A 19,316-nucleotide genomic window follows, 5' to 3' on the forward strand; every position below is an offset into this window, starting at 1 on the left:
TATACTATAGCAAATTTTATTTGATGCGTCAAAATACTTAAATCTAAGTCTGCATTTTCAGGCAGACCCATTCTGCAGTCCAAGACCTCATATACATCCTCTGCCCAAATCCATCTAGAGTACCTACTATAGTGAACTGCACATCCTTCCTGCACAACTAATTTTCCTCCCCTCCTTGCAGATAGGGCATGGTCTTGGTCCTCGTTTGTGAGACTAAGGCCAAATTCTCAAGCACTCCCGCTGTAAAGCAAGAACAGCAAAGTGTCTCGACCTGCTTTCACAACGGCAGCCTGTTCACAAGCACAGGTCCAGCAGCTTTGCATTTATAGCACTAAGCAGCTTTCCCTTCACAGGGCTTGCTCATGCAAAAATCCTACCTATCGAGGTGAGAAAGGGACAGGTAGCAATGCTTCTGCACCACCTCTCTACATGAGTAAGGTCTGGCAAAAGACCTTTATGCTTTGTATTCTGTTTGTTTATATTCTACACTGTCTATGCACTGCACACTGTCGAACTGAAATAGCAAAAAGGTTTGCTTATAAAAATAACATTTTAAAATGTAGTTTATATTGTTTTTCTTTGTTTCTTACTTTAGGCTTACTTTCCTGGACTGCGGTAATTGTTGGATGTGCTGTTTTCTGTGAACGTTCCTGTACCTCGGATCTGTCCGTTGTTTTTGTGTGCACTCTGCACAGGTGGGAGGTGAGTTTGGAGAGAAAAAACAGTGCAGTGAGACTGAAAGCCTGAACACGGGGACGATGACAGCGCTCTCCAAAACCAGCCAACAAAACAAAAACCAGCAAAACGTACCAAAACCACCTAGCTTTTAATTTTGTCAATAACATTAGTTAAGAGCTTTCTAAAACACGTTTTATCTGCCGTCCCCCCCAGCCCAACAGGCACGGGGACTCGCGGCCAGCAGGGTGTTAAGGCCGCGGTGCTGCTGAGAGCCCAGGCGCTCCGTGAGGCCCCGGACTCGGCAGGGGCGCCCCGTGGGCTCCTCCCCGCTGCCTCCAGCCCCCTCGGAGCAGGCTGCAGGCGGCATTCAGCGAGCTTCCAGCCCGCCTGGCTGCTCGCTGCTCGCTGCCCCGGGCGGGCCGGCAGCGGCCTGGAAACCCGGCCCCGGGGCGGCGGCCGCGCCTGCTCCTTCCCCCCCGCGGTGGAAACTTTCCCCTGCGCGGCCGGGCGGAGCCGGGCCCGGCCCTCCCGGGCGGCCGGGACAAAAGGGGCTCCCTCCGGGACGGCAGCGGCCTCCCCTGGGCCGCTCGGGGGAGCCGCGATGGACTCCGGCGGCGAGACCGTCGAGCTCAACGGGCAGGCGGAGGGCGCAGAGCCGGCGGCAGAGCGGGTAGGGCCGGGGGCAGGGCGGGGGGCAGCGGGCAGGGGGCAGCGGGGGGCTCGGGGCTGTCAGCGAGGCAGGAGCGGCGCCCTTCGCGTTTCTGTAACCCCTCTGGGGTGGGGGTGCCGCTGCCAGCCTCGCGTTTTGTTTTGGTTCAGGTGGGTTAGCGGGAGGCTGCACGAAGCCTTCTGAGCCCCGGTGACCGCTTCGTTCCCAAACTGTCAGGCGGCCTCCCCGCACGAAATCCCTGCACAGAGATGGATTTCTTTCTGGGGAGGGGTTTTTCAAACAGGTGATGTGGGAGGGGACGGAGATCAGAGATGTCCACACAGGAGATACGGGAAAGAACTGCCTTGGGGCTGGGGCTGCGAGGTGGTGTTTCTGTATATCCAAACAAAACCCCCAGAAAAACAAGAAGAGAAGAGCACAGCTCTTTACAAATGTAGTCAAAACATGCCTAGAGATGTTCACTGGAAAGCATTTTATCCCATATTCTGTTTACACATAAAGGATGTTTTCCAAGTATGCCGCTTTTCTGAAAAGCCAAACTGGTAAAAGAGCATCTTTCATGTTGCTTTGGAAGAGACTAAACTCTAAAAAGCAGCTCTTATTCCAGCCTGGGACCGCCACACAGAAGCAGTTACACTAAACCACCACCGTCACTAGTGAAACTTGCTGGTTAGAGGCAGACAGCGGGGACCATGCAGCAGCTCCGTCCTTCCCTCCCTTCCCCGCAACCCCCTGCAGACGCGACTGCCAGACCAGAAAAAAATATCTGGTTTTAATGAATCCTGGAAAGTACCTAAAGAGAATCAGTACTGGGACATGAATGTGAAACTGCCCAGCTGAAGAGATTTCCTTCAAGCCCCTGAATTCCTAGCAATTAATTTTTAAACAGTTGTGATTGCATCACAAGTACAAGTAATAGGGACTTCTTTTTTTTTTTTGTCTTGGTCTGCACTAAGAATTTTTGTGACTTTCCTGTTTTGCTTCATCTCCGGTTGCAAGTGACCATCATTATATCTGTCCCATAAGAACTGAAAGTATCACATAAAGGATAAGCAGTGAGACATTGTCATATTGCAATGACACTTTTTTCATTTTCTAAAAGACAATCAGAGGAGGATATACAAGGTGAAACAAATGGGGATGGAATTCTTGAAAAACAAGTTTTGAATAGCAGATCTGATCAAGTCTGCAATTCACACAAAGAAAAGAACGCCCCAACCCTGCAGCCAGCTGAGCCTGGGGAGGCCGCAAAACCATGGGTCCTCAACCTGTGGTTTCTGGAGTCAAAAGAGCATAGGAACACTGCAGTGTATCTTTAGCAGGCCTGGAGTGCTCACTGCTCTTCCTAGCATCTGTCTTCTCTGCTAAATACATTCTCTTGTGTATCATTCTCTTGCTGAATACCTTTTAGGCTGATACATGATGCAGCTATGGCTGTCTTACCTTCGAAACATTGTAGAAGCGTGTGAATTTTAGGAAAAAATAAGCTGAGCCCACTTATTCTGAATGAGTTGTCACACTCATTTTAGATGTGTTTTATTTTAACTCAGTTATTAATTTGGATAATTTTTTTTTCTTACCAGCTGTCACACTTTTAGGAGCAAGAAACTCACGGCTTCTAGTACTGGCTCAGCCTGGCACATCTCGTGTAATGGGAATAATTACAGTTGGCAGAAGTGCTTGGCCTTTTGTGCAAAGGATCTGTTCATACAAATGCAGATAGTAACAGTTTTTTCATGTTCCTGTGTTTGCTTTCTTTATTCATGCTCCATATTGAAACAGTCTAGAGCTGCCATGCTGTGAAAGCCAGTTCAATGTTTCCATGATAGTGACAAATGCCAGCTGAAATAGTTAAAGAGTTATGAAAAAGGTGAACAAGAATTGGGTAGCAGAAGAGAACAGCTGTGGAGTATTTGGCTTGTATTATCAAATTGTTGCTAAAAATGTATTCAAGATTATATGTTAATTCATAAGTAATTTTGGGACATGGCAGTTTCTTGGCATTATAGTGCAAGTAACAAACTTGAGATTTGTAGTAACCTACTTCTACTGCACATAGAATGAAATGGCCTGTGCCAAAGCAGTGTGTATTACAAATTTAAACCCCCGTATCAGTGATAATTATTTGTATTTAGGTAGCTAGGACAAACAGTGATTTAGCAGCACAAGACAGGCAGCGGTGTTATAAGACCCAATCACTGGAATAAGCAGTAGTAATGCAAGACCAATTAGTACTGAAGACATCTTCTATTTAAATAGCTGTACAGATGAGTTTAATTTATAACTTCATTTCATGAAATCATCAGGCATGCTGATTATTCAAGTCATTAAATGAGTAAAATATTCTGACTTGGTCCTGGAACATGCATAGCTTTAGGAAAACAGTGCTCTGCCCTCAGCTAACATGACTGTACTTTTCCCTTTTTCATACTAGGTGTTTAGCAATCAGGAATCATCACGGCTACCATTTTTTTTTAAGTCATACTAGCATTTTCTGGTTTTCCATGTACAGTGCGGTTCTTCTTAAGTACAGGCTTTTCAAGATGCTAGACGATCAATGCTGTCTATGAACACAGGCTGAGGTGGGTTTGTGTTTTTCCATTACCTGCAACCACACTGTGTCAAGATGTGCTTCCAGCAGTCTCACAAGCTAGGTAGTGTTATGCTAGGTTAGTACTTGAATGGACAGATCTCCCTCCCTCCCCCGGATGGAATTCCTACAGGAAATGTAACTGATGATTCAGTGCCAGATTTAGGGATTTTATATGAGTCAGTGCTCAGTTGAACAAGTGCTCTAAAGTTTTACTGGGGGAGAAGAATTCACATCTTTCCAAATAGGGGCACAAAGTATCTAATCATCCGGTGTACAACTGGTATAGCTTCAAATATTTTTATTGGAAAAACATTTTACTTCTTTGTAGAACATTTTCTCATTTTTTCTAGATAAAATTCTCTTAAACAGGGCAAGTCTGACTTCAGTAGCTACATATTGACCCCTTACATTTCTACTACACGGGTGATGGAGATGTAGACAAATTCTACATCTGTCATTATTAACAAAAACTACATAAAGTTAGTAATTCAATTCTACAACTTTATGGTTAACTGTAGAAAAAATAAAAGTTCTGAAATTGTGTTCCTTTTTAGTTCTGCATAGTTTCTTTTGTGCCTGATCCTTTTCATGACATTACTGGAATTTCGTGCTGGAAAAGGTCTGGAAAAGTTTGCTAAACAGTGTTTTCTTAAAGATGAATACTTAAAAAATAATAATTTTTAAGCAAGAGGTTTTTAGTATCTTTAATCAGGTAGACTTGCAAAAAACAAAGAACAGTTCACTGAGGTCAGCATGACACAGACTTTTATTTGCACTTGTTGTTACTTAGCATGTTTCCATTATTTTAAAATTAGGATTGTCCTTAAATGCAAGGGTTTAAAGAAGCATGCTCAGTACTATTACAAACCCAGAGGTTATACCAATCAATAACCAGACCAAAAGATCACCCCATCTCACTTTGAATCAAGGCAGTTTGACTATTAAGTGCCTAAAAACTGCCCTACAATTGCAGCAATCACTAACCTAAAATAGAAAGGAAACAGCATGCAGAGTTAGAGCAAGCCAAAGATTTTTAAGACTATGTCAGAGTAGGTGTATTTGAAGGTGAGGAACCTTCTGACAGTGTAAGGCAGGTGTCATTAATCAGAAGCACAGGTCTTAGAAACCTTGTCCTGAATGCATAAACAATAATTAGGATTGTTTTCCTGATCATCCCATACAAAACTGTGGGTGTCCTGTGTTTAATAAAGGCATTCTAGTACAGAATGTTTTAAAATTAGAATACCATGAAAATATGTAGTGCAAACACCTGTATCTGTATATTAAAATAAGTATCTGTATGTTTTAGGAACCCAGATATGACCTGCCAGGCCTGGCATGCAAAGCAGTTGAGCTCTGGGTCCTGCAGTCCCAGCAGATACTAGGTAGCTGCAATGACTATGGCAAGGAAGTCAGGGTGTACTTCTGATTTATGCCTTGCAGTTTCTCCTTCTAGGTATAATTTTGGGAAGCTGAACATTGCTAACTGCAACATGCCGTTATTCTAGGTGATTCAATAAGAAAACAGTAACCAGTCCTGTGCTACTGCAGATACCTGGTAATTCCATTCACAAGAGCAGTCACACTAAATTCAGTGTTCATAACAGATCTGGCTCTTAACTTGGAGACTTCAGGGCCCTATTAGTTCAGGCAATACTTGTTTCAGATTATTATTTTTTTGAAACTTAAAGTAATACATTTAGGAAAATATATATATATATTAGAAAAATAAATAAGAAGCTCAGTGGAGTACCTAGGAACATCCCAGAAGAGGAATGAATCCTAAAAAATAAAAGTTTTAAAATACAAGTGCAAAATAATCTTCATTTTCATTACTGCTTTTTTCCTCTGTGAATTCCAGATGACTGGCATGTAAAAAACTCCACCTGTCTGCTCTGGGCAGACTAACTGGTACCATTTTGGGGAACTCAGAATTCAGTTGAACAAGAAAACAACTTGCTCCTGGACTTTCCTTTTTTGTCAGACTTCCAACACCTTAATTTGACTACTTCAGCAGTCACTAGTGTTTGATAAATACCCTGTTCAGCAAACAGCCATATGAATTTTGTCACTAGTAATGATTTACTGCTGTAATAGAAGCAGAAATCCTTACTATAACAAGCCACTGTATTTAGCAAAGATGCTTCATTATTTGTTTTCAGATGTTTCCATTTTCAGCACTGTTCCCTTCCTGTTACATCATCAGGTGTGCCTTAGAAGTAATTCATCAAACTCAGCATCTAAGGACATCTACCTCAGTGCCCTTTTTATTTATTTTTAAATAAAAGTAATGAATAAATCCTTTCTGTGTTCTGTAGGGACTCGGTTATTCCGGGTGTTAAGATGAGTAGTAAAGCAAAGCAGAGGCAAAGCCTGGACTAGAGCAGTTGTCACGAGGACTACCTGTCCAGTAACACTCAATGCTGGCATGAAGGAAGAAAAGGTTTGATCTTTGAGAAGCAAAAACACACCAACTTCTGATGCAGCATTCTCGCTTCACCCTTGCAAACTGCAGCGTGCCAGGCAAGCAGACGGAGCCTGCTGCCTTAGAGGTGCTGAGCTGCATGAGATCAAGCTCCTCCAAGATTGCTGTACTCCAGGGGGACAGGACCCGAGATCAGGCTGCTGCTGACAGGAGCAGGATACAGCAGCCCCAGCCACATACAGCTCAGGTGCTAGCAGCTGTGAACACATGCTGGTTTTCCTCAGCCTCCCTTGGCAACACCAGCTGCAGGGATCAGCTCGTCTGCAGCAGGCAGTCTGACTGCTGAGAGCCAGGCCAGGTGCTGGGAGAGCATCACGACTGAGGCAGGTCACAGGGCTCCCCTTGCATGGCACACGTGCTGATCTCCTGCCAAGTGGCACCTGCAGGAAAGCTGTACTTTGCATGCACCACAGGAAGTCTCCAGAAGCGTCAGTCCCCCTGCCTGTATCCCCCCGGGTGACGATAGCACAGCTCGGTACCGCAGACTGCACGTGTGGCTGCACGCCTGGGATCTCCCTGAAACCATACAGCCACGTAACAAAGTCCCCATGCAATTTCTGTTGTACAGGACTGTCATTAACCTGGGGTTAAGGCAACAGCTCTCCTTTCATTGCCTGTCTATATTTTGCTGTCCAACATGTAGTCTGTTGTTAAGAGCTGCTGGCAGAGTACTGACTGCATGTGTTTTAGTCCTTGGGGCAGTTGCCTTCAAGTTCTTCCAGAAGTCAATGCTAATTTGCATTTTGTTGGGTTTTATGGTTTTCCATCGTGAGACAGGAGGCTCCATTTCTTAAGAAACAGGAAATGATTATTTCTGGGGCTTCCATGATTGCACATCCTTTTTCCTGGCAGGAGGCTGAGAAAACCCTCTGTGCAGCAGAACTGAGGTCTTGGTCCTCCATGTACCCCATTCCGGCTGAGAACTGCTCTGCCGTCAGGAGCGCTGGCTGAAAGCCTCCTAGCAGAGTAAAATGCTGGGTTTGGGAATCTAAGCCTAGTAAATAACTGTGTTGTGGTGCTAGGAATAAGAAGTTTTGCTTTAGCAGGGAAGCCTTCTCATTTTATCAGAGTTAAAAGTGACTCAACTTTTGCTTCCACAACAGTTCAAACGCTGTGGGCTACCGCACACAACCCGGCCATGCAGAAACCGAGGATTAGCAAACAGCAAGATCCTTGCTATGCAGCAGTGCATCTGCCCCAGAAGAGATCATGTTCTGTTGTTTACAGTTTTATGTCACAGCCAGAGATGCAACAAAGGAAGAGGCAGCCCAGACTGCTTACTCTTCTGTATCACCAAACAAAGAGAGCCGAGTCAACCTTACCATCACATTTCTGCATTGAGTGAAAACGGTCATCGGGTCTCCCCTTCCCTCGGGGTTAAGACCAGAGCTACAGCTACCCGTGCAGTGCTTGCCTGTCTTACACACATATTGTACACCAGTAAACTTGGATGTCTTAGAGTCAGTATTTTTGGCAGAAGTAAGTAGCTGCCAGGCATAGGAAAAATCCTTCCTCTACCAGGAATGTACAACAGAGTAGATCATATTACTTCTGCAGTCTACCAAGAAGAGTTTTTTAAACTCGTGCCCAGAAATCAAATTCTACTGTTACGTGCTATTCCCCACCCTTTTACATATTGTGTAGGCAAGAGTAAAGCGCTTTTTTTTTTTTTTTTTTTTTTTTTTAACTATATGATAAACAGTAAAGAAATCTTAGCCTAGATTTTTCTCTTGCCTACTACCAGCATATTTCATGCTGCTCTTTGTGAGGAAAAAAGCACCCACAGCTGTTGCAGTGCTTGTGGTGGATGCTATACTGGAATTGTTCAAAAGTATCCAAATGTTAGAGCAGTTCAGTGGAGCTGGGGGTGGGAACTGGAGACTCCTTGGGGAGAGGAACGGTGACAAAGTGGGGACAGACCCCTGAGCCAGGCAAATTTCATTTTTAGGTTGTGGGATACAGACAAAACCAAATGTGTGTCTAGTTCTTCCTTCCTGAAGCTGGTATCCGTTTCAGAGCCATTCTCTTCCCTGAGCAGGGTCTGAGTAAACAAGCTGTCTGCACAAGGCTACGGTTACGTGGTTTCATTCCCCCTGCAGAAAAATCCTGCTGCTGCCCCACGGTATTTTTCTCTCAGTAAAATATTTAGACTGAGGTGGGTTACAGTGTGCCTGGTGAAAATAGGTCAAGCAGGGTATTTGAATGCTCTGGAAAAACTGGGAGTGTTTGCTCTATGCATCAGTGTGTGCTATTCCAAAGAATGCTTTTAGGTCTGGACAGTGGCAAACCTGGCTTTGAAGTTGGAAATTTGATGGTAATTAGAGCTGCTGAAGAGGGCCATTAGAGGGTGTTTTCTGCATTTCTCCTTAAAGAGAGACTTTCTTCACAGTATTTTCTGGCAAGCGTGAACATATTTCTGCAGTAACAAAATCTCTAAGAAGCAGCTTTGAAGAAGTCAGCTAGAATAAGCGTACTCTTATATTTGTATATTAGTTTTAAAAATAAAGTCTAGGAGCAAGATCAGTAAGAAGGACCTCCCTAACATGCTCAGAGACTTCAGAAGGGCATCACACCTCATTTTCCATCATCGAAGAGTTATGCATACAGGTCTAGCCTAGGTACTCAAAGCTTCATCTAACCTGTAGAGAGGTAGGACGCCCTGGACACATGCTGTTGAATTCCAGGTTAGGTCACCTGAATCATCATCAGAAAACGCTCATTTTATCCATCCCTCCAGGCTTAGCAGCTCTGGTTTTGCCCTGCAGTAGGTGTTTCTTTTCCTGTTTGTTTGCTGGAGAATTCAGAAAAAGTCTGCTGATGAGAAAATGGAAAGAAAAGCTGCCCTGTTAGTTGGGCAGTGCTCGGTAACCACCAGTCGTATGATATTTCAACAGAGAATCAGTTCTCTGTGTATGGACCTGGACATGGCATGGCAGAATAAGAACCTGCAGGAAAAGAGGTCAACCAAAGCTCTCAGAGGGGCCAACTCCCACATAAACCCTCTAAATAGGACTCATGAGTAATTAAAGAATTATGTAAATGGGTGATGATGTCTGCAGAGAGTGAATTTAATAAATATTTGTAGTTTTGAGTATGCCTTTGGGAGTAAGTTATTTACAGCAGTTTGTTGTTTTTTTTTTCCTCCCAACTTTTCTCAGCGCAAACTTTTCCGCTTTTCCAGACTTTCCTTTTCTCAGGGTAGAAACAGGGACTGTTTAGAAGCAAGCTGGAGAAAGTGTAGCTACCAAAGTCTAGCACAAGCTCAGTTTAGTGGGCTGTTATCAAATGGAGGTCAGTGGTAGCAGTGAAAGAAGCACCGACAGTCTCGGTCCTGTTGTTACTCTATCAGTATCACTACAGAAGTCAGTTGATGGGCTAAGCCATCTCTGGTGCCATATGCCAATTAAAGATGTGAGTAACCTTTCTTCCTCTCCCAATTTTAGCACAGACCATCACAGTGGTTCCAGAGAAATAGACCTATGAATATCAACCACTACGCAAACAAGAAGAGTGCTGCAGAGAGCATGCTGGATGTTGCCCTGCTGATGGCCAATGCGTCCCAGCTGAAAGCTGTGATGGAGCAAGGACCTTCTTTCTCATTCTACATCCCGCTTATTGTTCTCATCAGCCTGTCACTCACCCTGCAAGTTATGGTGGGAGTACTTCTGATATTCCTTGGTATGTAGCAACAGCAAGAACCACAGAGGTATTTTTTTTTAATCGGATGCAACCTGTGCATATAGCTTCTCTATTGGTAAAAATAGACCATTGTATTTGAAAGTCTTTACCTCAGAATTGATTAAATTTTCCTTTAAAGCCATAAAAATATTGCAAAAAAAAACAGTAGAGGCAGCTTTACATGGAATCTTCAGTTTTGATCAACTTCCTCATATTCATTTGTCAAGAGTATGAATATTTTTCTTTTCAGAAGGCCTGAAGAGGAAGGAATGTGATGAAATACCATAAAACAAGCATTAGTAGGGCAGACATGATTATGCACTTTCCTAATTTCATAATACTGTTTCTGGCAAGACCTGTTACTTAATCTTATGACCAAAATATATTTATATTCATGTATATATTTATATTATGTACATATTCTTACATCACTTATATCATGAACATGAAACTTTGGAAAAAAAGTGAAGGCAGAATTGTGCATCTTCATGTTGGTGTTGTATATTGTCTTTAGTTTGTGCATCTGCAATCAAATCAAAGGTTTGATTTAACACCAGTTTAAAAAAAATTAGTTTTAAATTTAGGAAATTATTCAAAGCATCCTAAATCTCTAGGCAATGAATGATAGGAATATACTTATAGCTCATTTTTCAAACCAATGTTAAACTGAAATTAAAGCTAAAAAGATAGGATGGCTGGAGCAAAATTTCATCCTAAGAACATACCATAGCTTTAGTCAGAAATATGAAGTGACATACAATATCAAAATACACTGAGCAGCTTCCTGGGCCTACCAGTGCTACAAGGCGATAGCTACCGTTCACAGGTGGCTTTTGTGAAATTAAAGGTACCACCTTTGGCTTTCTTTTGCTCTGTGTTCCAGTTTTTAGCACAACTGAAAACAGCAGCATTCAAGAAGGAAGTTCTGAGGAAACGAGGATGCATCTGGCTTGTAATATCGATAAACAGCTGACATAGCTTTTTTTTTCTTTCTTTCTTACGAAAGAGATTGACTACAGCTGTGTCTGCATTTGGTAAAGTTGGCACAAGAGCAAAATCCAGGTCCTGACATAGAAGAGATTCCAGAAAAGAATTGGAAAAAGCAAGTTGATGATACTGGGGAAGGTGTTTCCTATTGGAGTAAAGCAGTGTTGAGGCTTTAACTCACCCAAAGTACTGCTCTGTCCTGCCATAATCACACATTCAGAATAGGTAGTTTAAAGGGAAAAAAAAAAAGTGTAAGCAATTTTCCAAAAATCAAATATTTTGAGAATTATTCAGCAAACTTGTCCTTGAAAGTCATTTGGTAGTCCTAACTTTTTGGAAGTAAAGAATGTGTTGAAATAGTTTAGTTAGCATGAAACTGTAGTAATCTAATCGCACTATAATACTTAGAGAATAATAATTTAAGAACGTTTCCACAGAGTGTCACTTGAAGTACTGTAGTAACAAAGATAGGATTACTGCAGTTCTACTTCCAAATTTAGAGCCCCAGCTAAACTGACAAGCAGTACGTTTTCTGTAGTCTTTATATGGTCAAAGTGACAGCTCTCAAAGTGTCAGTTCTCCTTCCAACATGATTTCTTCGTAACTCACAAAACACGTTAGGCCATTATTGCCATTTGGTTTTGTTTTAAAACCACCCAGCTGTCTGAAATGCTTTTCTTACATACTGAACGATCAATGTTCCATTTCATTTATTCTGCTTCATTCAGGTGAAAGTACTGGAGTCCTTCCTAGTACTGTTACAATGCTAGCCTCCACATGCCTTACAGACACGTGTCAACTCATTTTCAGGGTTAAGCACTGCTGAGCTTAAGTTATTTCATGTGAACACAGGTGTGCAGTAGCTTAAGCTGTTCAGGTAGTTCCCCCACACCGTTCCTCAGTGCTCTGACTGCCCTGTTATGTTTGATTGCACTGCTTCAGCAAACAGGACTTGAACAGGCACCCAGAATTCCCAGAAACCAAAACAGCATTAGACTTCCTAATTAGAACACCAACTGTACCTGGCTTTCAGTACTTCAGCATCACAAACATGTTTGCCTCCCCTTTACTAATCTTATCCCAAGAGCCAGCAAGCCTTGGTTCTGTGATTAAATTCTGCAGTGTTGACAGGGGCTTTATGTTAAAAACAAAGTTTACCTCCTGCAGCAGAGCCAGAACCTACATGTCTACATATGTGCCTTTCAGAAGGAGCTCCAGGTTTTATTTATGTTACTGAAAACTTGTCAGGTATAAACTTTTCCCCCTCATTTCTTGTACATGCACTCACAAGTTCCAGTGAGCTATATGCACCTAAGAACTAAACATCTTAAAAAAAAATGCAAAAACCAATCTCAGACCATGCTCCAGAATTCATTGGCATTCATCCCACCAGCAAAGCAATTTAGCAGAGGATCTGAGCTGCAACACTGTGAACTGCAGGAAAACAGCAGAGAAAAATCCTGGTTTTGCACATGATGACAGCCAAGCACCCCCTCCCCCTTCTTACTGCCCTATACAAGCACTTGTTTTAATCTATCATCAAGTGTATTATCTGTGCAACATAACTCACCTGTTGGTTTTCACAAAGCCTGGAATCAAAGTTTAAACTAGACAATATCTCCCTTGTGTGGTACTCCCTAACTCCTGTTAGCAGTTTAATCAAAGAACTGCAAGAAACAGAAGAACATGTTTACACGGCAGATGCTGTCTGCGAAAAGAACTGCAGCTACACTGCGTTGAAACCTTCCTCTGTTTAACAGATAATACCCTTGTTTTCTGAAAACAGAATTGGTGCAAAAGCTGTACCTATCGGGGAAAAAGCTGTACAGCTAGGGGAGGGCACCATACCCAAAGATCCAGCACTCAGGGATAGGGCTGTGGCATTTTCACTGTAGGAACTTTAATTTCATTCCATCCTGTAAGGGCTTCAGGCTTCATGTATTCATGCCTGAAATTATTTTTAAATGCTTAAAGTCTGCAACAAAACTAGATTTTAAGAGATCAAGAACTCAGAAGGTTCCCAGTAATGCTGTGTACCCGTTACTTCCCTTTGTGCATCCACAGAGATTAGATGCTAATGACCGGAGGCTATTAGGCGCCTTGTGATTAAAGATCTTCTCCTCAGCACTTTTACTGACAGTGCAAAATTGTACTTCCCTTTTAAGTATGACTGGTACAAATAGCTCAGTGGAAGAAATTCTTGAACCACATGAATAATGAAGACTTATTCTGGATTTTGAAATATTCATATGCTTAAAACTTTTTTTCCCTTTCTCTTTGAAGTAAAATATGACCTGAACAACCCTGCAAAACATGGTAAGCTGGATTTCCTCAACAACCTTACAACTGGACTAGTATTCATTATAGTAGTTGTGAATGTTTTTATCACTGCCTTTGGAGTGCAGAAGCCAATGGTGGAGTCAGCGTCGAAGCAGTAACTGCAAGGTGAGTGTGGGCTCTGCACTGTAAGACGGGGAAATGGTGTAAAAGAACAGTGCCCACTGTTGTGTAACTTGAAAAACAGCTTATCTGTAAGTGAGCTTCTCTATACAGTTCTAGACTTTATAGATAAATAGGTTTACTTCGGACTGTTGCAAAAGCTGAAGCTACTAGGAACTACTGATGTTGTTCCAATGCATTTGTAAACATGGAGTTCAAAAGTTGATGGCAGCACCTTACTTTGTCAGGGACCCCTTGCATGTGTCACAAAGAGGCAGTGTGAAGATCTTCCTTCTGGCTTAGCCAATCCTTCTCCTCATTGCTGATGAAGCCAAGAAGGGAAATCATGCTCTGCTTAAGCTGAAAGTCTTGTTTTTGTATGAAAGGTCTGCAATATACTGTATCCAGTCTGTTATTACCACTGATTTTTTAAACCTTTAGCCAGGGAACTGCTAGAGCTAACAAGTCCAACAACATATCACACCACACATCATTGGAGCCCTTTAGTTCCTATGCAGATAGTGTGTTTTTTTGTTCTCCCAAATAGCAGGGTTTTCACTTTATGGGACATTAAACCCACAAAGACATGTGCTAACGCTGTTTGATACACTATCACTATTTGATACACGTGGTCATTTAGAACAAGTTTATTTTCACCTGCATTTTAAAAATTACCTGATTGTACAGAAACATAAATATAGAAATTGTGAGAATCAAAATAAGTGTCATAACTATAATGAGCAATTTAAAAATGAAAACCTAAATTGCAGGCTTGCAACCTAAGATGCACTACGGTCCAACACCTGCCTTGAAAATAGCACTGCTAAGTCTGTGTGGGCCAGCATTACTCTGGCTTTTTATCTTCCAGATCTCAAATCACCTTCATAAGACCTGCTAAACGAGTTACTTGATTTTCCTGGCAAGCCACAGTGCCCTGGCTACCACACAGCCCATTCCTGTAGCATCTGTTTGAGTGAATTTCCAGATGAAATCCTCTCAGGAAACTGCCTGTTAGGAAGAACTAACTCAAGGCCTTACACTGAGAAACTTTCAAACCCCAGTCTGCTTATATTAGCACTGCTAGAAATGTAGGGTAAATTGATTTGTATATAAATTTACTCCACGGGAAAAAAAAATACAAGGCATTTAAACTCCTAGTCTGAAGAGCAATGACACAGAAGAAGTTAGCAAGAATGGAAACCAGAGAAAAATCTGTCAGGACTCTAAACAGAATGGATGGGGGTGGATTGCGGATTCCTTCTGCAGTCCATAAACTCTAAGCCCAGAGGGTTTTGTGATTTAATTATGAGTAGGACCATGGAATTCCTAGTAGGAATGAGAAGTCAGTTCCCGTGCAACTCTGATGAGATCACCATGACAGCATGAAGCATGGTTCTGCCTAGAGGCTGGAAATAGCGCATACAGCTGGCCACATATTGCTGTGCACAGCCAGAGCATTTCTACACATCCATAAACATGATCAGCATCTACTGCTGAAACTGATTTGATAAATTTGCCATGCTTCAATAATGGGGAAACAGATATTTTATGTAAACTTGGGCAGAGGCAAGACCAAAAGATGCTTAAAGCAAGTTTACATCTGTACAAAAACACCAGCTGTGTGATCCTGCCTTCATGCTTTTCATGCAGTTTCCTAACAAAATGGCTAAATGTAGTGTCTAGAATCTGCATCTTTTTAATCCAGATTTGTTAAATTTGGAAGTTTAGTTGCTTTGGATTTTTCCATCTGCTGGCTCGCTTCTGCATATTGTCTCTGTTAAAAATACCTATCCATAATGATCTGAATGGAACTTGGAAAAAAAAGTCCTTTCTCACAGTGAGCTTCCATAATCTCAGATCCCTAGGAGAGATGAACCGTCATTTTCTGGCTTTACCTTTACTATGAACACTTTTCAAAAGAGAAAAGGATTCCCCCTTTAAAACAAATTTGCCATTTACCATAATTCCTGCATTACTAACATCCCAATACCTGTTTCTCATTTCAGAGATACGACGCATTCATTCTTGCATAGATGCCATTTGCACTTGAGCCAGTTATAATTGGACACAAGAAAAAAAATATCTGAGGATGACGACCTACAGAGGCAGCTTTCTCAGGTTTCCAACAAGCAACACATCTGTGTACCTAGAGTTTTCCAATGTGTTAATATTTATATTGTTTGGCATCTAAGGAAAGGATGATTTTGACCCAAGGACATTGCTCCTCTGAATATTATCATTTCAATTTGTAGAGTAATTGTTAATCAGAAAAGGGGCATAAACTCAAACAGGTAATATCAACTGGTGGAACTTCACTGGTTCCAGAACTTCCCATTTTCCATGTCTTTTGCTTTGCAGCAAGTTGACATTTCCACAGTGGTAAGCAGCTGCAGGCCTTCAGTTCTAGCATGGCCCCATTGTCCTTCATTTCACTCACTTTGCACCAGACCTATGGTTTTCCATAGCACAGTGCTTTTCCCTTGCAGTGTTCAAAGGTAGCTGTGTCTTGTTTTCTCCTACTCATCCCAGTTCCTTTATTTAACTACAGCAATGATAAGACAGCTAGAAACAGCTGACTATCTTTTGGCCAGTTTTTGTTCTCACAGATAGTCACATATTGTGTTTCTTCATCTCTGGACCACAGTTCAAGCTTCCATCTCTGTATACAGATAAACAGATAACCTCAGTGCTCTGTTGTGTTTTTTTTTTTTTGTTATTAATCATGATACTCCATATTCTGTGCATTATACATATTTCTGGGAAGTCTGATAAAACAGCTACCTTTTCTATGCCCAGCTGGAAAACTAGAGGACACAGGTGCTCTCCACCTGCTACAGTAGTACTGAGAGCCTGTCAGCAACTCTAGGAGTACACTGAAAGATGTTTAACCCTTACTTTTCCTCTTTGCAAGGTATGCATTGCTGCAGTTATGTCACTCGTATGAGTTTATGGCTAAAATCACTTTATATATATATATATCTTTTAGGTTCTTACCTGCTGGCTCAGGGACTGATACTTTTTCTAAATACACTATTGCTAGTAATGGTGTATGTTATAAGAATTTCTACAACAAAAACATTTCAGTCTTTTTTAAAATTTCCAAAGTATTACATCTGCAATCAGGAAAGTCCTAGTTTTCTAGAGCATGCTTACTTGTAGATGCAAATTTGTACCAATGCTTTTTCTTACCATGAATTTTTAAATGCTCCCTTGCACATAATTATAGAAGTTTGACTTCCGTGTAAGTGTCTCATCTCATTTACGATTTTTATTGGTAGCATTTCTTTTTAGTTATATAATATAAGGACAATTGATGTACCATATCTTTATTTACATGTTCTATAGGAATTATTGACAGAAAACCAATCAGAAACTTGTCAATAAGTAAGAAAACAGATACTCCTTTTGATTTTTTGGTTGCTTTATTTCTAACTTAATGTGTATTTAATCAACATCTGGCAAACAATGGTTTTAATTGTGTGTGTGTATTGTACAAATTTAAACATAGCTCAGAACAAGTACTGAAAGAGGTACTCAGGACAATTTTTCTTATTTATTTTTACAAACCAGCAAACTGTTGCAGGACTGTTCATCTATCCTTGTGTCACAGCAGTTTCAGTGCTGTATTGTAGTGAACTGACTGGCCAAACAGTGGTGCAGAAAACCTTAAAAACATTTCCTTTTCAAAACAGATGACTGTAGGCAGAGCCCTTCCAAGCATGAAATTTGTGTATAGTTCAACATTGGGCAGTAATTTCAATAGGATCCTTAAATGTGTTCCTGTTACTTTCCACCTTTTTACTCATTGGGGTGTTCGCCAGTCTGTGCACCTGATTCAGTCTGGATTGGCTCTTTGGAGGCATCAACCTCTCTAACTGTACAGGAAACTTTGTACTTCAGTTGGATGTCTGAAGTCATTGCTTTGTGTTGTAATGCAACCCCTCTTGTGGTATAACATAGTCCCTCCAAAAGGATAATTTCTGACATGCTCTGCTTTGAATGTAGGTATGAATCAGATAATTTTCATTGCCAGATCTGTATCTTCCGGTGTTTTAGTGTTGTTTATGTGGATTTTTTTTTAATCAAGAGAAAAATTGGAAGAAATGTTTTAGTGGCACTTAGTTAATCCTGACTTTTTGACTTGTCCTTAATACCCTAAAGGCAGATACAAGCGGACAAAGGCTCTGCTGTTGCTTACCCGATTTATACTTGGTGATGATTTGGCCCAGTTTTGAATGTGGCCTTCCACACCTGCGCTACTTGTTGCCGCAGCTGTCTCTTATAAGCATTGAAGCACCTGAAAGCAGTCAGATGGGGCTGCAGCACAGATGTACCAGGAAGACTCACCTCTCTACTGCCCACATAGCTCTGATTTTCAGTAACTCCAGATTTAGAATTTGTTTCACTCCATTTTTTTTTCAGTGCTTTGTAGATCCTCTCTCAGCACCTTTCCCACTTTATTCCCCTCATTATTGGGCTGTAATATTTCAGGTCATTCAAGTAATGAAGCCATTACAATAGGTTTCCCCTGAAAGAAGTAGTAGCTGTTCTTATAGAATCTCACGACCATCCAACAGAAACTAGCAAGGCTTGTATACGCCATTCTCCCAGCTGCTTATACCACAGCAGAGAAAAAATGACTCTACATGTAGCACTGGAGTGTGAAGCATTCACCAGGTGATGGATGTGTTGACTACTGATTCCAATAGACTCTGCAAGACAAGTTTTGGGCCATACAGGAGGGAAAGAAAAATGCTCAAGCTTGAACACATTGCTGAGTGCCAAGGGCTGAACACACAGACCTGCATTAAGGTGGTAGAAGTCTGCTCCCTTGGCATCTGCTGGAGCCAGCCTTAGAACAACAAAAGCCTTGCATCCTCCTGAGCTGCTGGAAGTGTGACTGCAGCATCACAACAGGGATGTCTGCAACTTCAGAAGGCCTGGTCTCTTATTCTGGTTCTAAACATAGGAAAACCTGTTTGTAAAGCCATCCGACTATGAGCCTGTGCTGGACATCAACAGTATTCTATTTAACTGAATGTCTTCTTTTTTTAAATAAAAAACATGCTGGTTTATTACTGTGTGTTTTGTTGTAATCAAGCAAGATTTTCAAAATGTCTTCAGACATGCAATCTGTGTTTTAAGTCTCTGAAGCCTTCAGAGGTCATGTATTTTTTATCAGACAAAAGCATCTGCAAGTTGATTTCAAGTATAAATAATTTAATCACATGATAATTATTCTTTTAAATCAGGTGCTTATTTAAAATCCTAGCAAGTATTTCCTAGGGGTGGCAAACAAATACATCAGTTTAAACGGGTCTTGGGTTTGCTGTGCTTCTCTGGAGTTCTTGGTTGTAGGCAAGCATTTCACTTAAAAAGAGGTCATAAATAATGAAGCAAGATGGCTCTCTCAGGAAGCAGTTCATACCAGGTCATCCACTTATTTCTGTTTCATAAGCTGCTGGGCACAGTAAGAATTACACATGCTGCTCTAGTTGTTTTCATTAGTTCCTTTAGCATCAAGGCCTGACAATGCTGAAGTTTTCAATGTAGTGTTATTTACTAAGGGGGGTGACAATTATTTACTGGAAATGACCTGTGTTTGTCTTCTGAAACAGGTCACCAGCTGAAGCTTATTCTGCAGATGAACAATAAGTAAAATGGGCTGAACAATGAAGTATAATCCTGGTCACTGTTTTCCCTTCAACCATCATTCAGAATAAATTAGTAGGAGTGGCCAAACCCTTCTGAGTGTTTTTATCCTGTTTTTGCCGAGTCTTCCTGCA

At 41.5% G+C, this 19,316-nt stretch overlaps 1 protein-coding gene across 2 annotated transcripts; it reads left to right on the forward strand.

Moving 5' to 3' along the window:
• The first annotated feature begins 1,039 nt into the window (after positions 1-1,039).
• NINJ1 (ninjurin 1) lies at positions 1,040-18,605 on the forward strand. Of its 2 annotated transcripts, none has more exons than XM_068694177.1 (4): positions 1,040-1,348; positions 9,870-10,104; positions 13,375-13,407; positions 15,537-18,605. In XM_068694177.1, the coding sequence occupies exons 1-4, from the start codon at positions 1,280-1,282 to the stop codon at positions 15,578-15,580; spliced, it is 381 nt and encodes a 126-aa protein (XP_068550278.1). In that variant the 5' UTR covers positions 1,040-1,279; the 3' UTR covers positions 15,581-18,605. The 2 variants fall into 2 exon arrangements, with proteins under 2 accessions (XP_068550278.1, XP_068550276.1); XM_068694175.1 differs by having other exon boundaries at positions 1,058-1,348; positions 13,375-13,536.
• Positions 18,606-19,316: the final 711 nt, after the last annotated feature.

This window comes from Anas acuta, chromosome 11 (assembly GCF_963932015.1).
Source record: "Anas acuta chromosome 11, bAnaAcu1.1, whole genome shotgun sequence".
In the NCBI taxonomy this organism is placed as follows: domain Eukaryota; kingdom Metazoa; phylum Chordata; class Aves; order Anseriformes; family Anatidae; genus Anas; species Anas acuta.